At 36.2% G+C, this 27,475-nt stretch overlaps 1 protein-coding gene across 5 annotated transcripts in view; it reads right to left on the bottom strand.

Moving 5' to 3' along the window:
• CDKAL1 (CDK5 regulatory subunit associated protein 1 like 1) overlaps nt 1-27,475 on the bottom strand; it is a 657,744-nt gene that overhangs the window by 355,607 nt on the left and 274,662 nt on the right. For all 5 annotated transcript variants that reach the window (XM_060109792.1, XM_060109791.1, XM_060109795.1 and 2 more), the window contains one exon: nt 19,659-19,762. In XM_060109792.1, the coding sequence (XP_059965775.1) occupies nt 19,659-19,762 (104 nt within the window). The remainder of the gene's footprint in view (nt 1-19,658; nt 19,763-27,475) is intronic.

Genomic DNA, 27,475 nt, shown 5'->3' with positions numbered 1-27,475 from the left:
TCCAAGCCTCTGTGCAAGCCCACTGACAAACAATGACCGCAGGGGCATAGCTGGGGGCGTTCATGTAGTTTTTGGAAGAAGCTAATATGTCTTTCTCTTGTTTTCCATTTTAGGAAAATTCATGGAAATGGAATGACAAAATGCATGGGGATTCTCCTGATGGAAAATTTAAATAGGGGTATTTCTGTTATTTATAGAAAGCTCTTAGAGAACCACTCAGACCACACAAATATTACACTTGTATTTATTAAAGAGATTGTGAAATCGCTAATCTAATGTCAGTCAGATGCAAGCAGAGACTCCAGAAGACTGCCCAAATTATTCTGATACACTGAACCCTGATATAAAATAATATATGGTATAAAAAAGTTGGCCATTAGATGCTACTTTATTGTTACTTTTCATGTTACATGAATGTATACTATAGATTCCACTAAAATTTTTCATGATATTAAAATTCATATTAATAAAGCAAGCAGTCATATGTGAACTACCTACAACATTATGCTAGGTGCCTTAAAAATATTTTTCTTAATATTAGTGAAAATATTTATAAAACTAATTTAGCACATTTAAAGCATTTTACTTTCCTATATATACAACTTCAAGTATCATTTTCTTATTCTTTTTTTAAAAACCATTTTAACCATTCTTAAGTGTACAGCTCAGGGGTATTAAGTGTATTCATATTGTTGTACAAATAACTTAATCCTCAGCTTGACTGAAAAATAAATCTTTGTTATATTTGAGACAAAAATTACATCAGCCTGTAGAAATAAGACATGTAATTTTAAAAAAATTATGGAAGATGCACTTTTGTAATTTTTTATAAAATAATCTTATTTATAAAATAATCTTATTTATAAAACATTTTGGAGAACAATGTGCATTTAGTCAATGTGAACAGCTATTTTAATTATTTTATTAAAAAATAACTACAAAAGTGGTGAATCATTTAGAATTAGATAGTCATGTGGATGTTACTAAAGACAGCTTTACTCAAAAAAAAATCAACTCGATGATTGGTTTTAATATATTTCACATAGCTGAGACTGTGAATTACATCATATCAATACCACTGTTGAAAGCAATTTCCAACTAAAATGAGATGAGATACTGAACAGATGAAGTGCTGTTCAAAGTCAATGTAGCCCAGACTTAGAGGACAGAAGAATTAATGAGAAAATGAGAATCTAACAGATGGTGCTGCAGGATTCCTCGCTGCACATCCACCACCTCAAGCAGCTTCTATACATGCAAAGCCCCAGGGCCCCACCTGGTAGCAGCATAATTACCCTAAATGTGCACTTATGTTTCATTACACCTTGGCCATTACTATGTGCACTGATTACAAGTATCAATCCCTTTCATTTTCATACACCTCTGCAGTTCCATAGCATTCAGCTGTGAAAACTCAGCACTCTGGTTGCTTCTAACATGCGGCCCATGCTGATAAAACCGCAGAGGGTAAATTATTTGTCACTCTACGGGGTGCCAATTCAGTTTGATAAGGATGACATCATCCCCATTTTACCAATAACAATGGTACTAACAAGAACGTGTAATCAACAAACCTCAGTCCTCCGCTAGCCCTGGCAGGTGCAACTCTTTTTATGCTAAAAATAAGCCAACATTAGCTTCCAGCTCAAAACTATTTCTTTTATCACAATGCTAAGCAGAAGTTGGCTTCCATAAGGCACTGCAGCTGCCGCCGCCGCCGCCGCTTCTGCAGATGCCTGCATTAATTGTATCAAGGACATACTGAAATAAGTGCTTATTCAGCACAATGGCTATTGGGGAGCAGCTGGAGGCACAAGACAAACTGTCTTGAAGAGAATGTACCAACCCAGTGTGTAAATTACAATGATGAAGTACAAAGAGAGCCTAAGTTTAAGGGCCTAATATAACTTCAGAACAGCATGAACATTTAGTGTTATCAATGGAGTCTGAATTCAAGTATTTCTGAAGTAAGGAACAGACACTTTCAGATTTCACTAAAACCACTTTTAGAATGGGGGTGATATTTAGTACAAAGTACAAATAAAAAAGTTACCATCAAAATATCAAATTGATACTGCTCTCCTTCTATGTATAAATCATAATATAATTCCCCTCCTGTATGTGTGTGTATAGGCAGTGTGTATACTTCAAAGAATTAAACAGCAATATAATAATAACATTGTTTATTACACAGAAGCAACATGTGGCTCAAAAGAAAGGACTGATTTGTCTAGCTTTCCTCCTCATCCCCTTACTACTTATTCATGCCCCCTTTATACATGCGTTTTATGTTCTTTAGTCATATCCCTTCCATTTTCTAACCCTTCCATTAGAGAGCAAAAATGAATTAATGGTGATTAAAGGCTATTCCAGGTGAAAGGTTATTATGGAGCATTCAATTGTGCCAATTTGGGTGGGGACAGGAGAAATGGGTCCATAAAGGTCCTGCTGGAGAGGAATGGACTATGACGTCAGAGAAACACTACGGCCGGATAATGACATCCCATGATTCTTTGTCAGCCTTCACTATGGTCTCCCCAAATAATACATACCCTCTCTAGAAGGGACTAAGGATGGCCATACTCCTGCACTGCTTCAGAAACCAACCTGAAAACAAACAGCGGGCCTAATAATACATCACCGTGTCTGAACTGACTTGTAGTTGAGATGGTGACCAAGCTGCTCTACATTTGCATCGCAGACGTCACTCCCACACAGGCTGCGCTTCATTCAGGAGCATGGTTTGTGAACTTCCACAAAGTGACCCACACTCCTGGTAAAGAATCACACTTCTACAAATTAGAGATGACCCCTAATCAAAATAATTAAGTTTTTCAAACTTTTCAAATATTCATTTATTAAGGCAGTAGATCATTATCATCTCCAAATCTCCAAATCCACAAAGGTTCTACCACTAGTAATTGGCTTTCTTTTAGGTGACATCTTGGACACAGAAACAAAGATTTAGTCATTTACAACTAAAAAATTACAAGAGACTTACTCTGCATCACACTGAAATAAATGCTGAGCTGCTGGCTAAACTCATTCATCAGATAAATGACTTGATCTTCCACTTTAGCCTCGAAACACAGCTACTCAAATACAAATACAAGGATCAGAAAATTCAAACTGCTTCTTTCCACACTTTCAAAGTATCAAAAAATAGTTAAAAACACAAATGGTAAGTCTTGAATGCCAAAAGTCTACTATAAAAGTCATTAATGCATTGCAAGTACAGTTTAATTTTAGCTAAGCGCAAAAAGGGTACTTTACATGAGGAGACTAGGGTGGATTTGCAGAAACACTGTTAAAAGCACACAGAGACAATAATAACTGTACTTGTAATCAGTGCTGGGAACCAACACCTTACTGCTTCAGTAATAATTTCCATCTTTATGTAGCATTTCCTAGCACAACTGCCATGATGCTAAAATGTTATTACGGTCATATTCAAACCATTATATCATCTGCAATCCCATAAAACAACAATTAACAGTATGTCTTCGTTCAAACTATATATAGCTGAATTTTAAAGTTTCTAACCAATTTAATCACAATGGATACCACTCAGATGATTCCATTCACTTACCCATAACCTGACAATCTATAAAATAGAATCCTTAAGAATATTTGAGGGGTTAGAAAAGATACATTTAAACCAAAATAAAAATAAAATTCTGGTGTAAACCACAAAGCAAGATAGTCATGCTCCAAAGAGTCTTAATAGTTTTTTTTTTCTGAAACAGTGTTTTTTTCTTTGAATGTATTTGATATTTGATAGATATATTAGCTCTTGAGCATCATTTATCATGTTTATTTTTAATAGGGCTCCCTTAGAACAGCTGCCTAAGATGCTAATCTTTTCTTTTTTCTTGGGCCTTTTGTAAATATTTGAAATAGCTATTCATTAACAGTTGCACGTTTATTCAGTCCTGTTGTATGGCTTGTGAACTGGAATTAGCTTTTATTTTATTTTTTCTATCTGTTGGCCAGACTAGAGAAACCCTGCTGTTTGGGTTCAATCTGTCAAGGTTCAAATTATCCTCCAACTGAGAGCTAATCAAGGGCGTCTGACCTGGTTTGCAAATAAACTAGGAACAAAAGTGGGTTTATTTTTTCTTTCTTTGGAGCACTGGTTCTCAAAAAGTAAAGCCAAACAAGAGTGGGTCACAAATGCAATTGCCTAAAATTAAAAACAGACACAACTGGCAACTGAAGATGAACTGGATTTACTTGGCATTTCTGAAGTACCCAGTTTTGAAGGTATAAATCCACTTTTTAATAGGAATTGGTTTCCAAATACATTTCAAATTAAAATTCACAGTTCATTTAATGCAAATCCGCAGCATGAGGAGAACACAGATTTTAGGCAATCAAGCTACTCTGATGGGTACACTGGAAACTTTAAGTATCTTCGTGGGTGCAAAGCCTCAAGGTAATAGTTACATATAGTAGAACTAATCTTTCTGCATCATTAAGATCATTACTATATTCACTTTACGTACATTTCTAAACTATGAAATACAGTTTTATTTTCTTTTAAACATTTTTAATCTCCAAACTTGAAAAGAACAGGTATTTTTACAAATTAGGCAGAGTTAGTTTTAAATGTACCTTAATGAACTACTTAATGAATGTACTTAAATGTAGTCTATTTACTGACACACATATTAAAATACTTCCTCCTAGTATATTGGGGTCTGATTTTCAGCATTCTGTTGTTTTTATAAGGTATCTAATCTTTTGGTTTGAAACAGCGACGCCAGTGAAACTGAAAACCTGTGAAATGTGTCAGTGCCACCATTCAAGAACATTAGGATTGCAGTTCCACTAAGGGCCTCTCTCAAAATGATCCCAACTGATGAAATGACCCCAGTTACCATAATAAACTAAACGGCACTATAGCAACCAATGCATTTGCAACATCAAGTATTTGAGTACAACATCTTCCCGGAGGGGCGGCATGCTATAGTGCAAAGTACAATGGCCCATCCATCAGGAAATCTCTACTTTATCGCTCTTCTTCAGACATGCAGTGTAACCTCTCTGTGCTTCAGTAAAACAGGGACAACAAGCACCAGCAGCTGTAATTCACTAAGCAAATGTAAGGATGAACTGAAAAGCTACATGTAAAAGTACAAAGAACATCATTTGACATCCACTTCTTAGACAATTTTATTAATATAAGGGCCCACAAGAGAGCATAATGTCTGAATTATATTTATAATCACACCTGTATTCATCACAAAAAATCAGTATGACAAATAAGAGTGAAGATAAAACAAGGAATAAAATCGGTGATGTGCAAACGTTCTATTTTGTGTTTTTTGGTAGTAGAATATAATAAATACTAGGCAGCATATAAAATAAAATTTTCTTTGCTTAGGGATGGCAATTTGGCTTCCTGAAATCCATATTTAAGAATAATTAGCAATACAGTGGCTGAATATGTGATTAGATGTCAAGAGTGAGCTGACACCCAATCTGAGAAATATCTTGCTCTACCTCAAATACACTGGTCCAAGGGTCCATTTATTTTTCCTTTTATATAAATTATTCTGAACAAGCCAGCCTCTTTTAAGCAGCAACTTATATTTTATGAAATTCTATATTTTAGTGAAGAAAAATATGTTTTTGCTTCATAACCTGCTATCAAGTCATACTTACAAATCACAAATTGCTTCTTGTAAATGTTCCAGGATTCACTACAAAAAATGTAAATTGTAAACAGCACTTCACTATCACAAATCTTCCACTTAATAGGTACTTGACAAATGTTTTTTAAATAAACAAATAATAGTAATAACAATTAAGATTAAATCCAACACTAACCTTGGCTAATGTGCTACAGAAAACCTCATTCTCCTGTATTTACTCAAAAGTAAGTTATTTTAAACATCATCATTTAAAATCAAGAACTAGTCATCAAAAAGCAAAATGTTAGTCAATCAGAGCAAAACAATTTACAGATTTTTGAAATTCATAGGGAGAGGTATATTTTCATGCCACTGAAATATTTATGAATTTATACAAAGCACATACTATTTGAAAATTTAGTTGCAGAAATAATACTGCTGGAAACATTCAAATGCTGGGCTAATACAGTTAGAGAAATTATTTTTAAAACCTTTATTCAATTATTCTCCACTTAACATAGTGCCAAGCTTCTCCTACCCACCTCCCTTTTTACTAAAGCTAATTACACAGTGAATTATATCTCCAAGTCAGTACAACTGTAAATGAAGGTCAGACCATTGCATATAAATTATTTCTAATCTAAAAAATAAAGCACAGATGTAGCCAGAGTGAAAAAATATAGATACAAAAACAGAAATGAATTCACTTGTATATAATACGTAGCAACCCAATTTTTCAAAGAAAACAGCTATTATCTTTTTAAATCCAGTTTTCTTCAACATTTCCTATGCAGAACATTCACTATGTTTCAAATATTATCTAGTTGGCCATTAGTTTCTTATATGACATAGTATGGGTGTACATTAATATTCACAGAAAGAAACAGTCTGAACTGTGCCCAATCCACATTATCCTCCCTAAATTACCTTCCATCTGTGAACAATCCATGTTTCCCTCATTACCAATCAAGGATCCTGGCTGACTACGCCTTCAAACTCCAGGATCCACAGCCTGACATTGAGAAGGTTCATAGGTTCAAAGGCTCTGAGAACATTTACTACTTCTAGTAGGTAAGATGAAAGACGAAGTTTCCAGTCTACAGTTATGAGAATCATAAGGGCATGTGTCAAAAAACATTTACTGAACATTAATTGTGATATCAAGATAAGTAAGACCCAAGCAGTCCTTATCACAGAGATCACAGAGGAGGTAGAGAATATAAATATCGAAACAAGTCACTTTAACTACACCTGGTAAGCACTAGCACAGATGTATGAAGAAAAATTTCTGTGTGACTGAAGAACAAATTATGAATGGTGAGAGATGATAGCTGAAGAGGAGATTTAAGACTAAAATATGAAAGGTCATGAGGACCAGCAGTATCACTATCAACAGAGAACTTAAAACGCAAATTCTCAGGCCCCACTCAAGACCCACTAGCAACAAAATTTGCATGCTAACAAAATCTCCAGGTAATCTGTCCGCCCTTTAAAGTGCGAGCAGCACATCTACAGGCCAGTGTTTCTTCTTAAAAAACAGCCAGGCATGGGCATGTGAAAGCATGTGAATACACACAGAACAGAAAAATAAAGAAAAATAAAATGGCAACAGCATTTTCTCTTTTCTGTTCCCCTTCCTCCTTCTTGCCCTCTTACTATATTGTTAAGAACAACAACAATGATAATAAGCAACCATTTATTATTCTCAAAGTATCAGATTTAGCATTACATTACCTTGTTTAATATTCATGCTGATTATCTAATGAGTATGCTTTACTCCTATTTCTCAGAAGAAAAACTAAGCCTGAGAGAGAATAAACAGTTTTCTTAAGGGCACAGAGCTAACACACTATGGAAACAGAATTTAACCCTTTCTGTTCTTAACCAAAATGCCATAGTATCTAAGGCTTATCTGAATCACTGCTCTTATCACTCAGTGATATTATGGCTTACTTACTAAATTGCAAACTATAAGCTACATGGCCCTGTGATTTTTAACTCCCTCTATGCTTACAGTTCCTGGTGATATGCCAGTAATTGTTTAAACCATATCCTATTATTACCACCATATTTAGTTTAATGGAAAGCAATCTTGAATATATTTGTTGAATATATATATACAATAATATTATATGGAATAAAAGGTACTGTAAATATAATAATGGCATTATGACATTTTAATATAAAATATATTTTTAAAATATCTAACAAAATATACTTATTGCTGCAAAACACACTACACAGAAAGTTAGTGGCTTAAAACAATAATTTATTATTGCTCCTAATTCTGCAATGTGGATTAGGTCCAGCTGGGCAGGGTTTTTTTGGATCAATGTGATAGTGGGAACATTCAATATGGCTTTCCATTCACATCTGGAGTCACGGTTAGAATATCTGTGGACTGACTATGCATCTCTCTGTCCAGATGATACTGCCAGTAGGGTAGCTGGACCTCCCTCAAGGTGGCTTAGGGCTCCAACATTCCATAAGAACAAGCCCGAGTATACAAGTACTTATGAAACTCTGCTTGCATAATGCTTTCTAATGCCCCATTGGCCAAAGCAAGACACATGACAAGCAGATAGTCAACGTGGAAGGGGTCTATCTACAGGAAGCATGAATACTAGGAGGAGTGATTCAGTGAGGGCCACAGAGTAGTAGTCTACCAGGATTTTTCAATAGTTTATCCACATGGTATTTAGAGAGAAGAAAACAGGAATTGTTGATTCCTTGGGTTTGTTAAATCTTAGATTCTAAAATGTATTTATAAAATCTGTAAGTAATTATGAAACGTAAAATCAACTAAGCTTAAATATTTCAAATACTATTTATGACAAAAGTGAGTTTTGTCCATTGCACACATAGCCTTTTATCCCTGAATCAAGTCCAGCACTCTGCAAGTGGCAAGCAATATGGCCCATTCTAATTAATGAGCTAGGATATTCTCCTATTTATTCCCCATGTGCTTGGGTTTATTTTCTCTCTACTTTTCTGGTTTCAGACTCTGGTTTTGATTTCTGACTCAGATCTCTTTGTTTTGATGACTTCCTGGGCTACTTTTTTGAGTTCCACCATATTTCCGGGCTCTAATCGTGCCACATCAAATGCACATGCACACACACACATTCTGTATCAGGTCTGACTCATGAAACACTGCTACTGTCCCCACACACACCACTGAAGTCTGTCACTTCACACCCACTGAGGAAGGTATTTAGAGAAATCAAATATGTATTTCCTAATAAGATGAACATGTAGAAGACCATTTATGTAGCTTACGTTGTTTATGCTGATATTCTTGACCGTAAATGGTACGTTTCTTCTCCACTTCCATTCAATATTTTGATCAAATGACTCGGTATTTGAGAATCAAGAAGGTTCTCTAGACAAGTTTCTAGAAGTGGTCCTCACAACGCCTATACCTGGGTCATTTGGAGCGGGTCATTTGAAAATGTAAATTCCCGGGTCTATGGCAGACCTACTGAATAGCAAATATGGCCAGATACCTGCATTTTAAATACACATCCCAAAGGTCCAGTGGTTATTCTCAGAGACAGTAAAGTTTAGGAACCGCTTCTGTAGATGATTACTACCTCACCATCATTCACTTTCCTTAACTAAAATTCAACAAGTCAAAAAGATCTATGTGGAGTGTATAATCGTCTAAGCCTTCACTCCTTCCCTTTCTCATTCAATACATTCTTTCATTAGATCCTTCTCATTCTGCCCCAATTATATGTGCACTGGTTAAATCCTCTTACCCCCAGGTTCTCACCCATACCAGAAATGAACTAAAGGGCGTAGTATTTAAAGTCAGCAGTCTAAATCAAACTTTTCTTTCTTATATGACAAATAACAAGAAATGTGTTGGAACTCACGAAGAGAAATAAAAAGCATAACTGAGAGCAACAAATAAAAAGAAATACAGAAATTTATAACCTCTGCTGAACAGCCAAGGTCCCACTAACATTTTTTTTCACGCAGAAAATTGTGCTTGCCGCACCTGACAGTGTGCAAGTATGTTTACTGCAATTTAATATCCACACAAGCAGGAGAAGAAATTTAATAATTTTTCAGCTGGAATGAATTGACAGCCAGTGTTAGAAAACTGCATACTCTGCAGAATCAATAAAAGCTGCTGGCATCACAAAGTAGTACTTTTGCCCAGAAAACATCTCACAAAGGTCAGGTTTACAAACCACCAGGTAGCAGTATCACTTTCACATCTTTCCAGGGCTATTAAAATTCCATTAAACAACCTTCCAAAACTAACTTGCAGCCTTTAAAGTTCACCAAAATGATCCCAGAGACAGATCAGCCTCAGTTCAAACTCTGAAAGCAAACCCCTGGTTAACTTCTGTCCCCTTGTCACCAAAAATCGTTTGCAGAGTTCTGTTTCATAGAAGAAAAATATCAAAGCAAATATTTATTTATAACTAGAAACGCGGACCTACACAGATAACTCATTTGGTAAAATGACAGATACCCGTCAACTATCAGGAACTACTTTCCAAAAGTAAATTATTCCTCTGTTGCAAATCTTGGAAAGCTGCCACCACCACAGATAATCTGGTATCATAAAATCAAGCCTGTGTTATAAGACACAGTACTCAATTGTGAAGGAAGAGCAGCTGAAACTAAGCAATATCTCTTGCCCACTTTAGAAATATAGCTTTTCCAGGCTTTATTTTCATTGTAGGTTCCAAGTCGCATATGGAATTTCATCGAGTATAATCAATTCAGGATTAGCCACTCATTCAACATTTATTGAGCACCTACTAAACCCAAATACACACTGTCACCCACGCCTGGCCCAATGCCCTCCTGGCTCAGTCCCCCAGTGACCTGAAACCCAGATGGAAGGAGAGCGGGAACATGTGTTGCCGAGGACGAAGAGGCTGCCTCTGAGCAGATGCTCGGCAAGGTCTTTGTTAAGTACTTCAGGTTTCCTCCAAAGGGCACAAACTTCATTATTTGCTTATTTGATCTCAAAAGCAGATGGATGTGCACTCAGTCAAAACAGAATACAGGCACCTTAGGACCTTGACAGAGAGCAAAGAACTCTGCTGCCCTGCTGAAACCAAATGCCTGGCGGAAAGAACTGGGTTTCCAGTGGAAAATGGGCAGGCTGCTTGTTCCTCTAAATCAGTGGTCTCTATATTTTAGAAAGTCACTCTCCGGAATCACTTAAATTTTTTTTTTTAATGCATCTCCAGGGAGATGTATTTATTAATGACACTCAAGCACTACTGTGCTAATATATACAATATGAAACATACACCAAAAAACTTTTTATGGAAGAGAAAATACAGATCAATATAAATTCTAGTATCTTCTTCCTGCACTCTGACATATCATCTCACAAAACGATCTCGGGCATGCAGACCCTAAGCTGGCAGCCTCCACGGCAGGATTCCTTTGTGGTGCCCAAGGGCTATGGAAGTGGGGTCAGATCACTAGAGTACCAAATACTTAGAATGTATTGTCTTAGCCTCCCAAGAAATCCTTTCAGAGTGTTACGCTTTACAGGGCACGGCTGCAAGTTTTAACAAGGAATGCCAAAACATACAACTTTAAGAAACTTGGTAAGTGAGTTTGAGTGTTAAAGGGATGCTGTTGAGAACTAATGCATCTCTCAGTACTCCCTATAAGAGCTCACATGTGAAAATTTCCTTTCAAATCTAATGCCAAGTTGGGTTGTTTTTATTCCTTATAGACTATAAGTTTTTAAGAAAAGTTCAGAGTCGAAACTGCCTATCTGACTACGGCTTACTTTCCCGGGTTCCAATGTTGCACCAAGTCTTGACTTTCCTCATCTCCTTTCCCAAGGTCTCATTATTTTATATGGTTTTCATACTTACTTGCATTCTTGCAGGTTGTTTTGTGGAACAAAATAGAGTAAAAAAGATAAAACTCACCAGTAACAGTGGGGGGTGGATATAAAAACGTATTCCCAGAAGCTCCAAATTTTCCATACTTTGGATTACATGTACTCTGAACTATGAAAGCTTAGAGAATTATGAACAGATGTCATTTCGTAAAACAGCCTTGGAACTGCATCCTTGTTTCCCACAGCAGAGATAAGCAAACCGCATCACTGGCCTCCCTATCTCATTGGCAGAAGTAATGAAAGGCTGATTATAATAATGTATTGTTATCGCCGCTTTTCTAAAGCATGTGCCTATCAGGAGAAATATGAACTGTTTCGAATAAATGTTCAATAAATATTTGTTGAATGAATGGCAAAATAACAACTATATCGTTCCAATAGTTACTTCAGTTAAAGAGTCACTGTTTGGTTTCTTTCTTTCATAGACCTCTAGCATTACATAAACCTTAAGATTAAGGATGGCAAGTAGATTTCATCTGGAATACGAAGCAGTGGCTAATAAGAACTCTGCATTAAGAGGGATTCTGCGGGGAAAGCCTGGTTGATCAGTAAAGCAGGCCTGGAGTTGGGAAGGCAGCGGCGCAGCACAAGGGCTGCCAATTTGCTGACACCACCCTGACAGATAATGTATGTTTTCAAAATGTTGAGATATTTAAGTCAAAAGGCTCAATGGTTTTTGCCATCTGAAGACTTGCTTCCTGGTTCTGTGTACTTTTAATTTTCATTAGTCCAACTGGCTACTCTGTCCTCCTAAACTAGGAGGAGCTCCTTGGAGACAAGGACCCCATCTTTTCCACCTTTTTAATTCCCATACAGCACAGTAAATAAACATTCATAAAATGCCAGCTGACCCTTTTGTGATACCTGGAGATAACAAAAATCACTGAGCCTTTTCACTAAATAAGCACCACTGGATTTTGAAACCAGCCACTTACTAGCAGGGTGGTGTCTGCAAACTAACAACACACTGTTCTGACCTGCCAACCTCCCTAACCTGGCTCATTCTTCTTCTTTTTTTTTTTTTTTTTAATTAATTTTTATTGGAGTATAGTTGCTTTATTGTTGTGTTAGTTTCTACTGTACAACAAAGTGAGTCAGCTATAGGTATACATATATCCCCTCTTTTTTGGATTTCCTTCCCATTTAGGTCACCACAGAGCAATGAGTAGAGTTCCCTGTGCTACATGGCTAATTCTTTACTAAATCAACCAGGGTTTCCTCCCCACAATCCCTCTCAGTAGAGGTCCAGAGGGTCAGTTCATTTAATAACTTCAACCAAAAAATTATCTAAACTAGTGGTTCTCAATTCAAGTTCTCAACTCTGGCTTATACGTTAGAATCAACTATATTTTAGAAAATGCAGGGCCTCCCAACCCACAGAAATGATGATGCAGTAGTCAGCAGTGGGACACAGACATCAGTGTGGTTTTGGTTTTATAAAATTTCCACGTGACTAAAATGAACAGCTAGACTGATAATACTAATCTATTCTAGATCAACATTAGTTTCTAAAGACTACATCCATCTCTTATGAATTTATGATGTGTGTTAGCATATTAGAGACAATAGGAAGTTCCCGATAACGTCCCATTTACTTTAAGCTAGCTTTCTCCAAAGTTGACCATTAAACCCTTATTCGAACATGGCCACTCCCATTCATTCATGTACTGTCTGTAGCTGCTTTTATGCTACAAGGACAAAAATGAACAGTTGCAGCAGACACCTTGTAGCACACAAAGCCTAAAATATTTATGATCTGGCCCTTTAAGAAAACATCTTCCAGCCCTGGACTGGTGTACTTAAGGATACACCAGAGAAATACTAAACTACACCAGCCAATTCAGGCCAAATCCTAAAGGTTCTGAGGAAAGGCCTCAAAAGCAAGGACCCATTAAACAAGGCCCCACCTCTACTTCAATCCTGGAAGTTCTGCTTTCACTTTTCAAAATTCATTTGAAGAAAGAGTTCCTTTATTGCTAAGAAAACTCTGAACACCACTGACTTAGAAACTCAAAGGTCTGAAGAGGCAAGAACCAAGTAAATCATACTCTGGTCTGCCACAGATAGCCTTAACTAACATTCTCTGAAATCAGAGTGATTAATCTCAGCTTATTTAAACTAAATATCTAATAAACAGCTCTTTAGGCATCAGATCTCCCTATCAAGTCATATATATTATGTACATTACATTTATTTAGCTCCCCCCATTAAAATGTCTTGAAAAGTTATAGTTTAATATTATATTGGGGGATTTGTAAGAATCAACAGAAGAAAAGACAATGTAGAAACTATATCTTAAAATTCTACACACTGCCAGCTAAAGGCATTTCTATTATGTTTGTCAATGTCTCTTAGAAAAGGATATAAGAAAATAATTCTTAGTGTTTACAGCCTAGAAACATGTAGATTTCTCATTATAAACTATATCCTTGGGACTTCACTGGTGGCACAGTGGTTAAGAATCTGCCTGCCAATGTAGGTAGGGGACACGGGTTCGATCCCTGATCCAGGAAGAACCCACTTGCTGTGGAGCAACTAAGCCCGTGCGCCACAACTACTGAGCCTACGCTCTAGAGCCCACGAGTCACAGCTACAGAGTCCACGCACCACAGCTACTGAAGCCCACGTGCCCTAGAAGCCCGCCCGCCACACCAAGAGGAGCCACCGCAATGAGAAACCCGTGTGCAGCAACAAAGAACCAACAGAGCCAAAAATAAATAAATAAATTAATTTAAAAAAATATCCTTCCTTTTATACATTCATACAAATTATATAAATCACCCTATCGCCTTATTCTTTGGGACAGCCAAGCTTCACCAGTTGGTATAATTATCTTCTCTCTTGAAACACAGCATTTCATACACCCTTTATTTTCATGGTCTATTTACATATAATCATTAATGTAAGCTGCCTAAAATCCCTTTTTGGAAGTTGACAATGTATAACAAATATGTACAGTAACATTATTAATCCTATAGAAGAAATAGATTTCTCAATTTGAACACAGCACAAATGAAAAGATAAAGGAATAAAAGACATTTAAATAACTGCCATATAAATTAATAGGATGCAATTATTAGTCTCTTTTTAAGCTTAGATGAAAATCAATATACAGTACTCATTGCTAAAGGTGATAAGTCAAATGCAACAGCTCAACAATCTGAAGTTTATACACCAGAAAATCAAATATTGCTCATATCCTTTCCTATCTAAAAGGGCAGGAAGCAATGTTTTCCAGCTGCACTGCATAATTAATCTCATATACAATAGACAGTATCTTTGCAAGTCTTGAAATAAAACAGAATTCATTTCATAAAATTCCAACATTAATCTTGAAATCACTAAGCATCAAGAAATTTTCTCCTTTCCCTGAATATTTCATCTTAATTTATTTACCTTTCCATAACTGGTTTATGCCACTTATCTTGTGGGGGACGTTCAGATTTATGAGGGAGAAAAAAAGTAGCAACACAGAAATGAGATCTAGAAAAGCACATGAGAGCTATAAAAACAGCTCATCCATCATCTCTACATTTTGATTCCAGAGACAGCAGTGAAAGGTGTTGTTTCCACACCACTCACCTAGCACACTTAAAAAGGTTTGCTCCATCACTTATACAACTGAAACTGATTGATTAGTTGCTAGAGAAAAATCAATACAAATATCCTAGAAAATACTAACTTGTAAATTCATTCTGGCCCCAACAAAGTATAGGTCATTGCTTGACATGTTTTTCTAGATGTCTAAAATGCAACCATGTCAAACCCCAACCCCCAGACTAGGAATTTTTAAAACCTAAAGTTTGGCATCGGTGAGGAAGTGAGGGGAGAGGTTTCCCAATGGTCTGTTAGAACAATGTGATGATACCCAGAAATTAACCTGGGAAATATTACACTCATATGCAGAACTGCCCACAAAAATGATACACACACTGAGAAGGTAAAAATAGTCAATGAAAATGTCAAGGGGCTAGGATAAGTCAAAGAAAAAGAAAAAAAAAAAAAAGCTAGGAAACCAATGAAATATAAACTATATTTTTTTCATAAAAGGTAAACTAAAGTTTCCATTCAAAAATATAAACAATTTTATTCAATGATATCCATTCAAACGTTAATGAGCTCCCTTTCTCATTCCTGGCAGCTGAATGTATAGTCAGTATATTTTTAGTACTTTAGGAAACCATTTTATATTCAGAATGATTTCATGATTATTTCAGAATCTCTTCTGAATGCTCCCTTGCCTATGGGTTAGCCCTAGTCTCTTCACTCATCACACTTCTAAGAAATAAATGTTTATGAATATAAAATGTTTCATAAATATGCTACTCAGAAAGAAATTGTGATCTTATTGTAATAGTCTGTCACGTGACTGGCAACCGGGATTGTAATCCCTATTCTACAACTGGTGTAGAGGTTTTTTTAAAATCACTTTGTATTTGTGACACATAGTCATTTAAAACTTCAAGGAAAAAGAAAGAAAGGAAATGCAATTTTCAGTTGGAAAATTTAACTTGCACTGACAGGACGGCTTTAAACATAGCACTAAAATTTACTGACAGCATATTTAGACTTTTCATCTTAGAGTAAATTTTCAAAGAATTGATTATAGGACAATTTAATAATGGTATAATGTAGAATTTAAGGGGCTCTGACCCCCCCAAACGTTCCTAATATCTGAATTACAAAAGAACGAATTACGCAGAAGTCACAGAAATGAGAAAAACAGGTTATTTCTTCTATTACATTTAACTTCATAATTATTCTTCGTAATTTTATTTATTTATTTAAAAAAAATTTTGGCCGTGCCACGCAGCATGAGGGACCTTAGTTCCCCGATCAGGAATCAAACCTGCACCTTCTGCAGTGGAAGCACAGAGTCTTAACCACTAGACCGCCAAGGAAGTTCCTTCTTAGTAATTTTAAAACTCAAACGTAGGAATCCTATAAGACCATTATGATCCCAATGTCTTCTGCAGAAAAAAAGACAATGCTGCTAACTCAATGTCTTTAAAATGTGAGCTTATAGACTGCTATTTCCTATTGTGAAAATATAAGACCATCCTTAGTATGAATTTGCAATTCTCAAATTAAGAAAATAAAAGGTAATTGTCATACTAGTTTCTATCTATAGAGACATTTTTCATAAGACATATTTTAGAAGCAAAAGAAGATTTGTCTTTTGATTCTAATCATTAAGTGTTCCAATATTAGATGTTCCAATTTTCTCACTCAAAATTAGACTTCTCGGGCTTCCCTGGTGGCGCAGTGGTTGAGAGTCTGCCTACCGATGCAGGGGACACGGGTTCGTGCCTCGGTCCGGGAAGATCCCACATGCCGTGGAGCGGCTAGGCCCGTGAGCCATAGCCGCTGAGCCTGCGCGTCCGGAGCCTGTGCTCCGCAACGGGAGAGGCCACGGCAGTGAGAGGCCCGCGTACCACAAAAAAAAAAAAAAAAAAAAAAAAAAATTAGAGTTCTCTTGTTGGATTTATTTTAAATTCCTTCAGTTTAAGTAACATGACTTCTTCATAATAAGGACACAACCAATTACTTCATGTAAGTTATCTCAAATTCAAACAACAAGCAACACTTAATGTCACAGTAATGAGAAAACCATGGCTTGTATATAGGTCAAGTACCTTGGTCAGATCATGTGGCTGGTAAGCAGCAGAGCACTGTTTTGAATTCAACTCTCCTACGGCAAAGAGCATCTTAGGACTTAAAATTGCCTAAACACACTGGCTTACCTAGAAAGTTATGACCTCAATATTTTAGTAACAGTTCCACATAGCAATAAAATGAGCCTGCCAGTCCGAAAACTAGCCTTCCATTTCAACCCTAATATTCAGATAACAAGACAATAGAAAAATTTTACACCTACTACTGGGCATACACCCAGAGAAAACCATAATTCAAAAAGACACATGCACCCCAATGTTCATTACAGCACTATTTACAATAGCCAGGCCATGGAAGCAAGCTAAATGCCCATCGACAGACGAATGGATAAAGAAGATGTGGCAGTACATATATACAAGGGAATATTACTCAGCCATAAAAAGGAATGAAACTGGGTCATTTGTAGAGACGTGGGTGGACCTAGAGACTGTCATACAGAGTGAAATAAGTTAGAAAGAGAAAAACAAATATCATATATTAACGCAGATATGTGGAATCTAGAAAAATGGTACAGATGAACCGGTTTGCAGGGCAGAAATAGAGACACAGATGTAGAGAACAAACATATGGACATCAAGGGGGGAAAGTGGCTGGGGGGAGGTGGGATGAATTGGGAGATTGGGATTGACATATACACACTAATATGTATAAAATAGATAACTAAAATAGATAACTAATAAGAACCTGCTGTATAAAAAATAAATAAAATTAAATTAAAAAAAAAAGAGGGCTTCCCTGGTGGCGCAGTGGTTGGGGGTCCGCCTGCTGATGCAGGGGATGCAGGTTCGTGCTCCGGTCCGGGGGGATCTCGCGTGCCGCAGAGCGGCTGGGCCCATGGGCCGTGGTCGCTGGGCCTGCGTGTCTGGAGCCTGTGCTCCGCAACGGGAGAGGCCACAGCAGTGGGAGGCCCATGTACCGCAAAAAAAAAAAAAAAAAAAAAAGAAAGAAAAAGAAAAACTTTACATTGCAAACATTCCTTGGTTGGGAATAACCAAGCACATACATATCTACTGATGATGATGAAAGTAATATTAAATAAACCTCTTCTAATACTTTCTCTATAAATAGCCACTAAGTCACTGCTAATCTCTGATATATTCTTTGAATCACTCACCTTAACAAGCAAAGTCACTTGTATTTGTAATTTGAATACCTTCCAATTTGCAGAGTTAGGTGGATAGATCATATAGTTTTAATATCTCCATTATCCAACAGATATATGGAAAAACAAACACTAAGTAAGAATGCCAGCAAAGGGATCATTTTTCAAATAAAGTAGGTTTCTGTGCAAATTCATGCCCTTTCTGAAAAATCCTTAAAGTAGCCATGTTGCAGAAAAGACAACCACCCAGACTTTTCCTTAGATTAGACAACTACTTGGCTCTGAAAGTGAACAACTGCAAGTGTCAGTGAGTTTCCTTTATTTCTTTCAATACAAGCTGAATGTGAACAGAGGAGGGAACTGTGCTAAGAATATGAAGGTACAAAAAAAATTGTTGAGATGTGTTAGATTAATCAAGGGTGTTTTTCTCTCTGCTATAAAGAGCATTTCAAATTCATGTTGATAAAAGGTTTAGACTGAATAAGTTTGTTTGGAACTCATACATTTTGAGATTCAGGATGTGAAGTACTGAAAGTAGCACTCCAAGTTACTTGCTAAAAGGAAAAGTATATTACCAATAACTATTAACCCACAGGATTATGAGACAATAGATTATCTCATGTTGGTTATAAAAACACATCAATGTTATATACACATATTATAAGCCAAGACAAAAGGGGCAATTTATGGTTATGTGTCAACACAACTGTGACTCAGCACAACTGAGACTCATGTTACAGATAAGTCTTACTATATGCTGAGAGATACCTAGGCAATCACATTTTCCAGCAAGTGATGATTCAAAAGTAGCTGGCCACCCACACAAAAATTGTTCTCATTAGGACTCTCTACCAGTACCAATATTTACTGCCCCACAGCAATCCTGTGGATAAGGAGGGTTATCTCTACTGGCTCATAGTAAAACCTACCTTCTCTTTCTAAAACTCCTGGCAACCCTTATTAGCTCTATTTTCTGAATGGTCCAAAAATTACCAAAGAAAGAGGGAGAAATCTTGAGTATTTCACTCAGTCCACAGAAGTCTTATTAACACACAACAGAAGGTCATGGCTTTCATTTTTATTTTTTTGTCTCTTCCATGGAATATAAAGATAGGTGATAAATTTCAAAATACGTCACTTACCTTAGAGTCATAAGAAAACAGAAGAGTGGTGAAAGGGGAGTTATGTCAATATTATAACCTGAATCTGGTAACATCTTCTATTAGATAAGCTGAAATATTTGTAAACTCTTCAGAAAGCTAAAGAAGCATGTATCTAAAGTGAAGTGTTACTTAGAAGACTATTATAATTTATTAAAAAGACTATAATCACACAGAATTCTAGAAACTCTTACCTTGAAAAGACTGTTTGGCTCTATCTACTAACTCATCAACTGGATAACTGGCCAAATTTCCTCTGGCGTGCTTAGTTTTGCAGTAGGTACAAGCATTGAGACACCTGTTCAAATGACAGCAATAAATAAAGTTAAATTTTTAAAGACAGTGCACACTTAACATGGGAAAAAATATCCAAAACATACACCAAAGTGCTGTTTTAGTATCATCTGCCAGGTTATGTAAGAGATATAAAAAATGAATATCTACCATGCTTCATATTTATTTTATTTCCACCAGGCACAGAAATCTGCAATTTGCAATTCTGTTAAGTTTCAAGTATTCAAGAAAGACTGTACAAATCCCATATTATCTTCAAATGCACACATTAATGTGGAAACAAAAAGGATAAATGCTTACAATGGTTAATCAAAATCAAAAGAAATTAAAGATTCACACTTTTTAAAATGAATGACATTTATTTGGCTATCATAAAACTAAAATTTTAGTATCACTTATATCTACCGCATTATTCATAAATAAAAAAGTTTTTCATTTAACTTTTAACTAATGATTTAAGAATAAACAGGCAGGGACTTCCCTGGTGGCACAGTGGTTAAGAATCCTCCTGCCAACGCAGGGGACATGGGTTTGGTCCCTGGTCCGGAAAGATCCCACATGCCACGGAGCAACTAAGCCCATGTGCCAGAACTACTGAGCCTGCGCTCTGGAGCCCACAAGCCACAACTACTGAGCACGCACACCATAAATACTGAAGACCGCACACCCTAGAGCCCGCACGCTGCAACTACTGAGCCCACGTTCTGCAACTACTGAAGCCCGTGCACCTAGAGCCTGTGCTCTGCAATGAAGAGTAGCCCCCGCTTGCTGCAACTAGAGAAAGCCCACGCACAGCAACAAAGACCCAATGTAGCCAAATAAATAAATAAAATTTTAAAAAAGAGTAAATAGGCAGTACAGAATTCTCATAAGAAAGTACACCCTAAGAAATCTTCAGATAATATTTTTAACTCTTTGAAATCAGAAAAAAATATTAAAACATGTCCAATGAATACTCTTTGGGATTATATTAGTCAAAGTAAAGAATAATAATGACATCATTAATTTTAAAAAATCAAAAAAATAGGATTAATTCACAAAATACTTCAAGACATGATACAGAATTGTTTTTTAAAAACTAAAATGTTGGACTTCCCTGGTGGCACAGTGGTTAAGAATCCACCTGCCAATGCAGGGGACACAGGTTTGAGCCCTGGTCTGGGAAGATCCCACATGCTGCAGAGCAACTAAGCCCATGCACCAGAACTACTGAGCCTGTGCTCTAGAGCCCACGAGCCACAACTACTGAGCCCGTGTGCCACAACTACTGAAGCCCACACGCCTAGAGCCTGTGCTCTGCAACAAGAGAAGCCACCGCAATGAGAAGCCTGCGCACCACAACAAAGAGTAGCTCCTGCTCACCGCAACTAGAGAAAGCCCACGTGCAGCAATGAAGACCCAATGCAGCCAGAAATTAATTAATTAATTTTTTAAAAAAACTAAAATGTTTGTTCTACTCTTATAATTTAAAAATATAGTTTAAATAAATTTTCTTATTATAAAATTAAAGAGAAACAATTACACATAAAATATTCCTATGCCAGAAAGATAAGGCTCAACAACATTGAACAAAACAAAGAATAACATTCTTCAATGATTCAACTGCTATAATAAATAGCAAGGTTTTAAAAGACTATCATTATACAAATGCTTTAAAATTTCAAACAGAGGAAAATTGAACTTTTAATAATTATAACTGGCCAATGTGTAATTTTGTTAATATATGACTTTAAAATACATATAAATCATTGAACTCAGGAGGCAACAATGTAATGCTTAATTTCTAATTATTTTTGCATGGAGCTCTTAAGTAAAACAACACACACATTTTGATTTTTAACTGACCACATGTTCTTAAACAGCTAACATTCCTTTCTTCCTGAGCCATTTTACACACACACACACACACACACACACACACACACAAATTGTGGCCTCACTCTTATGAATAGAGGTTCTAGTCTCCCAATTGTTATATGTCTTCTCTTTTCAATTTCCATCTGTTCCATAACAAGGGCAAAAAGAAAACTGTTTTTTTTTTTTTTTTTTTTGGCTTCTCCTTGGGAGAGTAACTCATTTTGTTTAGCCTTGTTCCATAACAAGGGCAAAAAGAAAACTGGTTTTTTTTGGCTTCTCCTTGGGAGAGTAACTCACTTTTGTTTAGCCCTGATTAAGCACCAGGCATTTTGCTAGATGTTTTACATACATTATCTCATTTAACTCTTCTAGAGTTGATGTTACTATCTCCATCTTACAGATGAAGAATCTGCTACCAAAAAGTCAGATAATGCAGCTCATTCCACAGAAAAACAAAGGAGCATAAGATACTGTATACTATGAACAACTACACACCAACTAACTGAACAACCTAGAGTAAATAAATAAACTAGAAACATACAACCCACCAAGACTAAATCATGATCCCATTTACAACGGCAAAAACAATAAAATACCCAGGAATTAATGCAACCAAGAAGGTGAAAGAGCTGTACAATAAGAAGTTTAAGACATTGATGAAAGAAAAAAAGAAAAATCACCAAAGCTGGGGGCATCACAGTTCCTGATTTCAAACTATATTACAGAGCTATAGTAATCAAAACAGTAGGTGCTGGTGTAAAAACAGGCAAATAGACCAACATAAAAGAATTGAGAGCCCAGGAATAAACTCATGCATATACAGTCAACTAACATTTGACAAAGGAGCCAAGAATACTCAATGGAGAAAAGACAGTCTATTCAACAAATAGTGCTGGGAAAATTGGATATTCATATGCAAAAGAATGAAACTATCACTAACTTATACAATTGACAACAATTAATTCAAAATGGATTAAAGACAAATGTAAGTCCAGAAACCATAAAACTCCTAGAAGAAAACACAGGGAAACAGCTCCTTGACATTGTTCTTGGCAATGATTTTTTTGGATATGACACCTAAAGCACAAGTAACAGAATCAAAAAACAAGCAAGTTGGACTGCATCAAACTAAAAAGCTTCTGCACAGCAAAGGAAACAATCAACAAAATGAAAAGGCAACCAACAGAATGGGAGAAAATATTTTCTAACCATATATCTGATTCATAATAAATTCATAATAATATATTTTTATTACTCTACAATAAGGGATTCATAATATCTGGTAAGGGGTTAATATCCAAAATATATTTTTAAAAACTCATACTCCTCAATAATAAATAATAATAATCCAATTTTAAGACATCCAAATAATATGGATGGACATTTCTCCAAAGAAAATATTCAAATGGCCAACAGGTACAAGAAAAATACTCAACATCACTCATCATCAAGGAAATGCAAATCAATACCACAGTATCACCTCACACTTGATAGAAAGGCTATTATCAAAAAGATAAGAGTTAACGACAGCTGGCAAGGATGTAGACAAATAGGAACCCTTGTGCACTATTGGTGGGAATGTAAATTGGTACTGCCACCATGAAAAACAGTATAGAGGTTCCTCAGAAAATTAAAAATAGAACCATTATATGATCCAGCAATTCCATTTCTGGTTTATCTCCAAAGGAGATGAAATCACTACCTCGAAGAGGTATCTGCAACCTCATTTTCATTGCAGCATTATCTACAATAGCCAAACATGGAAACAACCCAACTGTTCTTCAACAAATGAATGGATGAAGAAAATGTGATACGTTTAAACAATGGGATGTTATTCAGCTATTAAAAAGAAGGAAAACCTGCCATTAGCAACAACATGGATGGATCTTGAGGGCATTATGCTAAGTGAAATAAGTGAGTCAGAGAAAGAAAAATACGGTTTGATCTCACTTATATGTGGAATCTAAAATAAACAAACAAAAACAGAAAAAAACCCAACTTCATAGAAACTAAGAAAATATTGTTGATCACCAGAAGGTGGGATTTGTGGGAGGTGGGGGAAAAGGGTGAAGGTGGTCTAAAGTTATAAACTTCTAGCTATAAAATAAATAAATTCTGGGGGTGTAATGTACAGCATGGTGACTGTAGTTATCAATTCTGTATCGTATATCTCAACAGCGTTAAGAAAATAGAACTTAAAAGTTCTCATTACAAGAAAAAATCTGTAATTATGTAAAACGAGGGATGTTAACTAAAACTGTTGTAAACATTTCACAATATATACATATACCAAATAATTGTGTTGTGCATCTTAGACTTACACAATGTTATAATGGCAATTACATCAGTAAAACCGTGGGGGGGAAATCAGATAAGTAGCTTGTTTGAGACATGTAACAGCTAAAATTCAAATATAAGCCTGCCAAATTTAAAATTCCCTCCTGTTTCCATACCAAGCTGCCTCCCCAGAATAAATATGTATCAAACATCCTAGCTATAGACAAATGCAGATAAGAAATACTAGTAAGACAGGCAATCATCTGACATGAGATATAAAGTAATACAACACATATATTCAAAGATATGGTTGGTACTCATCATCCCGTGTATGGAACTGTTTGTTTAAAACCTGTTGCTCTCCTTTATTCTTTGGAAATCTAAGGCTAGGCTTCTTGTCCATCCACTGGCCCAAACTAGTTATTTCACCATTGTTGTTTACAAGTTCTATTTTTCATCCAACTGCTATTCTGTGGCAAAATATGTCACCTTGTTTGTCTTGCCATGGTTTTCAAATTCTACTGCTCAGGTCCTCCAAGCTGATTCCTCTCTCTGTCCTCCTCCTCAGTGGCTTCATGATGGGCTCGATGCAAAAGACCCCTTATTCATTCACTTGGGATCCCCCCTCATGACTGCCATTCACTCAAGTTGAATCAGCACCCTTCTGAGGAATCTGCTCTCTCTACCCTCGATACTACTTATTCCCAGTGGAGAGCTCCATAAATTAAGTGGACTTGATAAAAGTCTCGACAAAAGCTAATACTATTTCTAACTTGGGCTATTTCTTAAAAATAACTTTCTTAAGAGACACTAGCCTAGAGAAGGGGAAGGAAAAGAGAAGGGAAACATGTATTTTAAATATTTATAACATAAATCAATTAACACACATAAAACACTTAGAATACTGCCGGCACCTAGTAAGTGATCAGTAACTTTAATGCAACTGTTCTAAACAATTCTGTAAGGAATTAATTATGCACTATCATGTTCCAGGGGTACCTAACTTTATGGAACAGATGTGTTGCTGACAGGTTGACTTAAATCAACTATGGAAACCAAATCATGTTTTCCTACTGACTCACTTAATAAAGGTGGAAATGTATTACCCCCCATGGAAAATCACTCATGAAAATGTACTAAAACATTTAAATAAAACAAGGTGATATTTGGAAACATTTATAATAATCAAAATAAGCCAGTAAGTATAAATAGTACATTAAGAATTCAAAATATCCTTCATTAATTGCTCCCTTGGGGTTAATTAGAGTTGTTGATGTGATATACTTTTGAAGTTCTAAACTCTTTATTGTATAAGATGGGTTCATCCTTATCTGCAATTACCAAAGTAATACTTCATATTATTTCAATAAAGTGAAAATTTCTATAGAGAGTATTTCTATGAGCATGTTATAACAGCACTAATCAAGCATTAAATCTGCTATGTCTTACATTTAAAAAGGAGAGACATTTGTTATAATACACAGGAAAAATACCCAATACAAAATCAGAAAAGAAAGAATGAGCTTTTTGATGCTATTTGGTTTAAAAACAATCTTCTCAAACACCAGGAATTATGATGACCAATCGTTTCAACATGACAAGCCTCCAACAAAAGAAAAGGATTCATCATAGAAACGTTTAGTAGTTTCAGTTATCTGTAAACAATTAAATAATTGTCTAAGAGTAAGAACACGGAGCCAGTTTCCTTAACCGTCACAAAACAAAAGATCTTTGAGGGTTGACTGTTGAAAGTCAAAACCAAAAAGAGATGGCCGTTGAACTGCAAGGAAGAGGCAAAATCCTGAACAGACACAGCCTGTTGTGATAGAAGGATAAAGGTAGCACACGCTCTGCCTACTCAACTTTGTACAGGTTGTTATATGGCCACAGGCCAAGAAATAACTAAAGACCTCAAAAGCAGAGACAGACTGGGCATTTAATTTAGCAGGATAACTCAAGTCTTAAAAAGCATCTGTGGTAGAATATTTTTAAACTACAGAAACTAAATATGTGAAATAACAATAAATGTTCACGATTAAAATTAAAAATTAAAATATTTCAGAAGGTTCAAATGCACAACATGCCAATTTGCTACCAAAACCACATAAAGCAGAGAAAAATTAAAAGTTTTAATACATTAGGCTTTTTCTTCTAAAGAGCATCTTTAGATATCAGAAGTTTGGGAATAATTTAAAAATCAGAGTTATACTTTTAAAATTTCACCCCCACTAATATCACTTTTTTTTAAGGCGAAAAAAAGCTTATGTGACTCAGGATTCTGCTTCTCTCTGCTTAGGGTCAAAGATAATTTTAAATATGCAGAAACTATTGTTTTAACAATAACATTAACACTTCAAACTAACATTCTGTACCACTCACATAATTTAATCCTTATTTATTTTTCATCCATTGACAGAGCATTATCTTTCTCAAAGGGTCATACTTTACAAAATAAGCCCTTCATAGAGCAAAACCTTGGAAAAATCATATTGTGGCCTTCCATATGGAAGCCTCATGAAGCAAAGAAAACCAAAAACTCAAGAAATAGAAGGTTCACACACTGTAGGCTGTGCCAGACTTGATTGTTAAATATAGCCTATTGCCCTCATCATGGTTTTTAAAGTATTTTAAAGTATTTCCAGGAAAATTACAAACTTTTTGATCTTTTAAATAAATACAAGAGATACTCTTAGCAAAATCTGATTGGATCTTCAAATGATAATTCCTATTTGCCAAGATCAAAATCCTGAACAAGCAATGGAAAAGTAACACACCTGAAAAACTAGCAGAATATATCCTAAATTCTTTAAGCTTCCTGCGGTCAGGACTCCTCCAATGTAACAAATCTCTCCACCTGAGTTACTGCCTCGATCTCCAATCTCAATCTCCTACTCCAAAAATTCATTCTAATAATTACCACCTCTGTCTTTAACCGTAATTGTGCCCTTTGTGGAGTTCCTTTTCATCTGGGGGGAGGCGGGGAGAGGGGGGTCAGAGGTACGTCTGGGAACCCAGCTGCTAACCCTTCTATTTGTACAAAATTCAAAAACAATTGCAGCTGTATTTTTTCCTTATCCTACCCCCATTAGCTGCTGTGCTACATCCTTTGTTTCAAAAACTTGTGCCAACATATTTAAACTCTGTACCCTATTTCTCATTCCCTTTACCTGAAAGAGATATCCTTATCATCATCACGCATCAATCTCTATAAAAATCATCACAAGCTTTAAAATCATTTGGGGTATGGGAGGTGCTAAAAAGAGTAAAAGATGGTTGCTGAATGCTTGCCAGACACTCAGCCATACATTTATATTGTTTCATTTATCCTCACAACGATCTTGGTGTAAGTATCATTATCCTTAATTTCCATACAGGAAAGTGGGGCCGAAAGGGATTTAAAAACTTGCCCAGGGCTTCCCTGGTGGCGCAGTGGTTGAGAGTCCGCCTGCCGATGCAGGGGACACGGGTTTGTGCCCCAGTCCAGGAGGATCCCGCGTGCCGCAGAGCGGCTAGGCCCGTGAGCCATGGCCGCTGGGCCTGCACGTCCGGAGCCTGTACTCCGCAACGGGAGAGGCCACAACAG

The sequence above is a fragment of the Mesoplodon densirostris genome, chromosome 10, assembly GCF_025265405.1.
Source record: "Mesoplodon densirostris isolate mMesDen1 chromosome 10, mMesDen1 primary haplotype, whole genome shotgun sequence".
Lineage (NCBI taxonomy): Eukaryota > Metazoa > Chordata > Mammalia > Artiodactyla > Ziphiidae > Mesoplodon > Mesoplodon densirostris.
The sequence above is the reverse complement of the archived record's forward strand: the minus strand, read 5'-3'. Positions and strand labels throughout refer to the sequence as shown.